The sequence below is a fragment of the Suillus fuscotomentosus genome (assembly GCF_016647785.1).
Source record: "Suillus fuscotomentosus strain FC203 chromosome Unknown F5891scaffold_142, whole genome shotgun sequence".
In the NCBI taxonomy this organism is placed as follows: domain Eukaryota; kingdom Fungi; phylum Basidiomycota; class Agaricomycetes; order Boletales; family Suillaceae; genus Suillus; species Suillus fuscotomentosus.
In genome coordinates, this window is record NW_024539654.1 from 16,967 (window position 1) to 24,552 (window position 7,586).

The following is a 7,586-nucleotide window of genomic DNA, read 5'->3' on the forward strand; positions in this document are numbered from 1 at the left end:
ATGACAACGGCGACTCACTGTGATCTCATTCTGACATACCTCATGGTATGATCGATGATTGATTGACTAAGAAGCTGATACCGGTCGTCAGAAAACAACATTAACATAAACAGAAACTTACATACCGAAATAGATTGCTTGCTAAGCCACGGCTTGGGCCGGCGGCTTAGGCTTCGCAAAATTGAAGCCTGGGCCAAAGCCCTGGTCAGGCCGTGTCCTAGGCCTGGGCTGGGCCTGGCTGAATCAGGCCCGGCTTGGCCTGGCCCAGGGCTTGAAGCCGAGCCGGAACATCACTACCCTGATCCTGTATATGCACCTGAACGTGGACCTGTATATTCCCGTCGGTATGATGTTGACGAGCGCCAGCATCTCCCTCCTTATGATGACCATCCTGCAGCTACAAGGGGCTACCATGATTGGTACAATCAGCGAAGGATGTACCAAGAGTCACGGTGGATAGATCATGATGAGGGTTTTCCTGGGTACTCACGCGAGGCTCCACCACCTCGCAGGTATGTTCGCAATGACCGCTCACACAACACTCCAGACAACTATGATCGTGTGCCATATGTGGGCTCTAGTCTCTCTCCAAACATTCCGCCTATGGCGCCGCCTTCATCATAAACACAGTTATATTTCCTATGAACCCATGCAACGATCCCTACAATAAACAATATGCACATGCTCTATGCTTACCTACCCGACCCGTTGACATTCCTTACGACACCTGACATTCCCTACCGCTGACACTCATTGCTTGTATCTACCTTGTGTCAGTTTGTTGTTTTCGCGCAATCGGAAATATACATGACTTTCTATGCATTCGCTGAACACTCTCGCGTGACAATTTCATGTGATCCTGTAGCGCTACTGGCAAAAAAAGATTAATTGAAATTTGGGGGATAAAATCAATGTTATCGAGTAGATCGTTAAAAACATACCCTATCATTAGTGGCAACAAGCCATACTGAAGAGGCTCATAACATATCGCGGGAGCCTCTATGACAATCGTGCTTCAATGAGGTAGTATCGTAAAGGTAGAACCTCGTCAGTCACAAGCACAAACACCACTCGCGGGAGGGCCCTCTCAGAGATAGTGATAAGGAGCGCAGAGGGTAACATAATGCCACTCACGGGAGGGTCATCTCCACAGGGTAGCGATAGGGAGCGCGCAGAGGGTAATATAGGTTGCCATAAAACTATTTATGGAATTGGGTGGGAGCCTGTTTGTGGGTCTGAAAGACTGTGGGAACGGAGGAAAAGTGCTGCCAAGGGTGGGCGGGTACCCGGGCAAACCCTACCCGTGTCACGCCCTAAATTGAGGCCTTGGATAGTCCACGTCACGAAGAAGCCGCCGACCATTTTACCGTCGTTCTCAACTGGGGTGCTCTTTCATGGAGTTTACCCATTCATCTTTTGTATGAGGACTTAGTGGTGGTACGTGAATACGCATCCGAAATTCTTTCCATAACGGAGTCCCTTGTCCAGCTCTTCGGCTGGGATCTCAAATCATTGTGGATTACTGCAAACCAGAAACGTTGTGATGCACTGCTTCGAGCAAGTAAACTTCAAGATGCCGTCAAATCATACCGATACATGATGGACAACATCGATGAAACGACGAAGGCCAGCTGCCTCGAATGGTCTAACAGCAAGTCTTCAGTGATGTCGCCCGAGGTTATAAATCCTCACCCGCATTTCACTCAGCTTTCAGGCAAGAATGCGGCGCCCTCTTTCTTACCAAGGGTGATACTGCCCTTGCTGCAAGTGACTATGACAGGGCTATCGACCTCTACTCGGCAGTGATCGACCTGAATTCTGGATTTGATACTGATGCTGTCTTTGCAAATCGTAGTAAGGCAAAGTTAGGTAAAATGCTATGGGACGATGCACTTCTCGACGCGCGAAAGGTGCGATGGCATTTACTATTTCTTCATTTACGCTCAATGTGGTAATATACAGGTCATCCAACTCAACCCTTCGTCTCATATTGGATACCAGTTGGAGCATGCAGCGTTTCATGGCACGCAACGTTATGATGAAGCTATTGCGGCATTCAAAATGATGCTCTCAAAATTGAATAGCACTGCTGACATTGAGACACGAAGTAAGCCTCAGGGAACCAGTGGGTGGATATCATTTAAATCTTTCTGCAGAGTTGCGCCAGCAATATCTCGACCCATCCGAAGTGGACCGTGCTATTCGAAAGGTCATCGATGCTAAACTTGATAATGCTCCGCTACGTGTACTCGACACCGCCACCGGTTTCTTATGCGATCGAGAGACACAGATACGGACCTTCAAAACGAGCATAGAATATAAGGAGCTTGTATCATCAGCAATCACGCATCGAGATATCCAAATGAAGCGCGTCGAAGAAGTGGTGGTGACGTACTTCCAATATGTCATGCTATCACACAGGTGGGAAGGCGAGGAGCCGCTGCTTCAGGACATCCAGGGCAAGGACGTCTATGAGTTGGATCCAATCGGTGGCATCAAGAAGTTGCAGTCCTTCTGCAAAACTGCTCGTGATTTGGGGTATCGCTGGGCATGGAGCGACACGTGCTGTATTGACAAGAGCATCGATGCTGAGCTCCAAGCATCGGTCAAGTCCATGTTCGACTGGTATCACCACTCCGCGCTCACAGTCGTATACCTCTCGGATGTTCCGCCATTGTCAAGGTGCGCTGGCAAAGAGCGCTTGGAACACCCGCGGATGGACGGTGCAAGAATTCCTTGCTCCCAGAGTCATTCTCTTCTATCAGAATGATTGGACTCCTTATCTCGACGATCGCACTCCCAATCACAAGGATTCCGTCGCGATCATGCAGGAGTTGGAGGATGCGATGGGGATAGATCGACGGGCAGTTGTGGCCTTCCGTCCCGGGATGAGAAACGCCCGAGAGAAACTTCAGTGGGCGTCGACGCGTACTACCACGTTGCAAGAAGACATCGCATACTCGTTATTCGGTGTCTTTGGTGTCCGCCTGCATGTTGATTATAGCGAGAAGAAGCAGAACGCGCTCGGGCGACTCCTGCAGGAAATCATAGCTCAGTCTGGCGACATTACTGCGCTGGACTGGGTCGGAAGGTCATCGGAGTTCAATAGCTGTCTACCAGCCGATATCACTTCATACGAAGCTCCACCATGCAAGCTGCCATTTCCATCCCAAGATGAAATCCATGCATCGGTCTCCACATTGCGAGGTGTTGTGGCTCTACAGTCGGCTTCGCAATTATACCAGACACTTGACTACCAGGGCGCTCCCCGTTTTGCGCATCGCCGATTGCATCTGCCTTGCATCGTATTCCCGGTCACAGAAGCCAGGGGGAGGCGGAGGTCTGGTCATGACCAGAATACATACGTATGAACTCAAGTCAGACGGGCTTCGCAACCTGCATATCACCACAGAAGACAGGTTCACCCCGTTCTCGCTGGCAAGGCCGCCGCCCGTCTGGCAGACGATATTGCTCGTTCGTCCGTGGAGTCGTCATCTCCTCGGGCTGCATGACAATGCAGACGATACGCAGAGCGTAGACAATTGGTCCTTGTCCGAATTTTCGTTGCACGATTCACCCGCTGCACAAACTGGGCCTATTTATTCGGATTCTGACTCGCGAGCATTGCGGTTGATTGTTCGCCTTGGACAGCCGTTTAGTGCATTTTTGCTAGCGCGGCAGCGCGACGGAGAATTCAAGAGGATCGCATCCGACCATGATGTCATTGCACAGGTTCAAGACATGGCTTCTATTAGCTACTTGACGGACATCAGGACACTAGAGGTACTGTAGCTGTATGCATGGGTCCTTCCAGCCTCACTATTCTGGGAGAGCGTTTATCATCACACACCTGCCCGAGTGAACTAGTCTTACTGATGATGGAATTTCCAAACATCTACCGCACATGAGCCAGGTGCCAGGACACTGGCATGCGTCAAGTGCAGCGTGACTAGCTGTCTGGGTCAAAATAACTGGAGTCTGCTGTGGTTCATTATTTATCTTAGTTTAGACCGCAAGTGATAGTGCACCTCGTTCAAGGTCGTGACACCAGGCTGCCCTGGGTCACCGATAAGGATTCTAATTTCAATGGAGCCTCAGCGATATTCCGAATGCCAGCTCTGGCGATCATTGATTCAGAAGTGGAAGGCACTCGTCCAATACGAAGCCAGGCAATTGTGTGAAGATCCTCTATGGATTTTCGGACGGTACGAGGACACTCCCACTGGCAAACCATTCCTTTCTGCGCGTTCCATAGAAATGCAGACGTTGATCTTCAATCTCTATATTCCCGAAACATTGCACGTCCTTTTCAAAGGGCCCTACATGAGGATCCTAGGAGAAGTATACGAGGAGATATCTTCATGGACCAAACATGCATGCTATAGGGCACGTCTCAACCGGTAACCTTCACGACACTGCTGATTTCTGTTCGACGCCCAACTTGAAGGAGTTTAACCCAGAACACTTTTCAGCAGATGCCAATCTTCAATTTCTGCATCCCCGGAATGCTCGCCTGCGCATGCTAAGTTTTCCAAGGAGCATCAGAGAACCTGTGAGAAGAAGATATCGTCATATATCGTTATATATCGTAATATATAGGAAAGGTTTTCGTCACATTGTAATATAAAGTGATATAAAGCAATATATGACCATGTAAAAGCACCATAATCAGCATAATCCCCAGCAAGAACTCACCGGTTTACTGATGGAGGACAAGTATATTGCACCAATGAGTTTTAATGCATCTCATACGAAACGCACTTTATGTTCCCAAACAGGCGACCTTCACGACGGTGACAATGCTAAGTATCTACTCGACGCCCAAGCCTGAGGAGTTCAACCTAGAACAGATTTTAGCAGATGAAATTTTACAAGGACAACAACGTGGACGGTGGAACCACGTTCTTGGGATGGGGTGCCGGTCGTCATGTTGCCACTGTGCTGGGAAAAGATGTCGGCGATCTTCATGATCAGCTGTGCGGTTTCTCCTTCAGTGTTTCTACCGCCAGTACTTGGCGAGCCAACGTTGCCAACAGTAAGCCGTGTGAAGCCTATGGGCTAGCCCCGGGTTACAGCCAGTGGCAGTGTTCTGGCGATGGCGGAATACCTGAAATAGAAGGTGGCTCCCATTAGATCAGTCTTATCGATGCAATTATCTCCTTACATACATGAAGCGGGGGAAACCGATACAAAAATACTTGTCCAAGGTGTGCCCGTCCAAGCAAGCTGTCACGGTGACACACTACTTTCCTACAGCGCAGTGACTAAATCCACTAGAAATATGGAGTTATAGCCGCACGATCACTCGGACGTCTGCCGTTTTAGTCACCCAGCGAGCTAGAACCACATCTAATTGCTACGTTGTGCTGCAGTGCACCACTACTAAGCGGCCAGGACCAAGACTATAAGCAATACAACATTATGGATACTCTGCAGAGCGCCAGGAATATATACAATTCACTACGGTATCATAGGTAAATGTGGGGGAATCAATAAATGAACGACCTATGCAAACAAATACGGTCCAAAGCGATTTTGCGGTGATAATAACAAGCGAAGGGTTATCATAGAATGGAAGTGAGCTAACTTGGGACAACAACACGCTTAGAAAGTTTTCGGGAGAGATATGGATGCAGTCTGCATGCCTGAAGAACCATTGGTACGGGACTGAGTTTGGCGCTTGACTTGTGCTTCCATTTTGATACGTTGCTTTCGAACATCGTCATCTTTTAGCTTCATCATTAGGACTTGATTAAGGAATGCGTCTGCTGTCGAGGGTAAGCATGCGAGAGGTGGATGAATAAGGTATTCCATAGCAGCTTCTTCCGATGTCGCTTGCAAGAGCAGATGTCGCACGCATTGAACGAGCGCGAGCCCAACACGAAACAAAACAGTGACGCCTAATAAAGTGTGAATGCGGCGAAAGAAGGAAAAGTGTGTCACGTACCTTCATACAAGAAAATGTCCCAGACACGGTGAAGATAATCAATGGGCAGTGTTCCGACAAATAGAGTAGAAAACCTGTGCGAGATCAGAAAATATGAAACCCCAGAGGTGCATATTGATACGAACCAAGACTTCGCTATCGCACTAGGGGGGATGCTAAATGTGACATACAGCTTTTTGCACACAGCAGAATCATTAGTTTCGATGGCTTTGCTGAGCAATGCAGCATCGACTTCCAACTGGATGGTATTTGCCGAGAAGTACGGACGAAGATGGGCATCCATCATCGAAGCGAATATCCAAAAAGCATCTTCTTCGGGTGATAGCAACAGCAGATGACCAGCTATGGAAGTCAGCCCTGACAACCGTACATCATGCGCATCAGCAGCGATACGACGCTCGGACACAACGAAGATGTACCTGAGCTATATTGGATATCTGGCACCATATTGAGATAGGCTTGCAAGAGTGATACTAAAGGGCCATCGAAAGGATGCAGTTGTGTTTGATCAGGGAAATATGTTTTTGCATCATTCTCGATATCGGAAAAGGCAGGGACTCTTTGCCTCTTGCCAAGCTGCCCATATACGCCAGGAATCGCGCGAGCTTTACTGTCACTGAGATGACACCACACCAAGTATCGTACCGACGAAGGTACTCCGTCCAACAAAAGACGCTTGACCTTCTTGTTCCTGCGTGCTTGAGATGGCGGTACCATAGGTAAGAGGGTCATCCACCTGATCTCACGTTGGCGGTGAGCATCTATTGATGTAGGTGACTCCACTGGTGGGGTACCCGACGAGATCACATCGGGGAACATGGGAGACCGTGGGGCACTCGAATGCATCGACGCAGCATCACCTTGCATGGTACCAGGGGAATCGAGGCGCACTGCATCAGCATCACGTCCAGCATACGAGGATTCTTGACTGGAGCGACCCAATGGCGCTTGCGGTAAAGTTGGTTTCACAAGTTCAAAGTCCATGTCTTGTACTTGCACAGTTTCGTTCTCCTGGTTGTCCAACGAAGACGTCACGCTCACAGTATCGTCAAGCTTCGGTTTGATGCTAATCTTACCACGAAGTACAGGGAGACTGAGCTTTCCCCGAAGTTGGACTTCATGTGCAAGGGGCAATGACCGCGTTGACTGTGAGTGCCATTCCGCAATAGGAGGTGGAGATGCCATTTGAGAATGCGAATCGGTAGAATCAGAACTCTGTCGAGGAGGCGCGCTATCGACGGAGTTCTTCCTCGGTGCGTCCAATGACTCTTGACGAGCATTGCTTACCCAAGGATGTGGCGAAGCAATGTTGTTAGTTGTCACTGATGTGCGTCCCGTCATCGCAGATGACGGCGATGCGTCCTTGTCACGATCGCTAAAGAGACTCGGACTAGAGCTAGGCGCGGGGCTCGCCGAAGAGCTTCCTATAGACGGAGGCTGCAGCCCGAACTTCGTGACACTCAGAATAGGAGATGGCTGCTGGAAACCAGGGGTGACTGGTGATTTGAGATGGCCTGCATTGGGGGATGGAGTATCGGTAGAAGAAACGACAGTACTGGGACTTCGTTCACGATTAAAGTTGCCATTCTGTAGGGAGAGAGGCGAGGGAATGTGACGTGCCCTCAAAGAAGCTGGGAGA

At 49.3% G+C, this 7,586-nt stretch overlaps 1 protein-coding gene across 1 annotated transcript; it reads left to right on the forward strand.

The window, feature by feature from the left end:
* F5891DRAFT_987044 (uncharacterized protein) lies at positions 1-624 on the forward strand (the record flags this gene model as incomplete). Its single annotated transcript, XM_041377855.1, has 3 exons — positions 1-19; positions 134-512; positions 582-624. 3 exons carry the CDS (start codon positions 1-3, stop codon positions 622-624), a joined length of 441 nt encoding a protein of 146 aa, XP_041217777.1.
* Between the last annotated feature and the right edge of the window lie 6,962 nt (positions 625-7,586).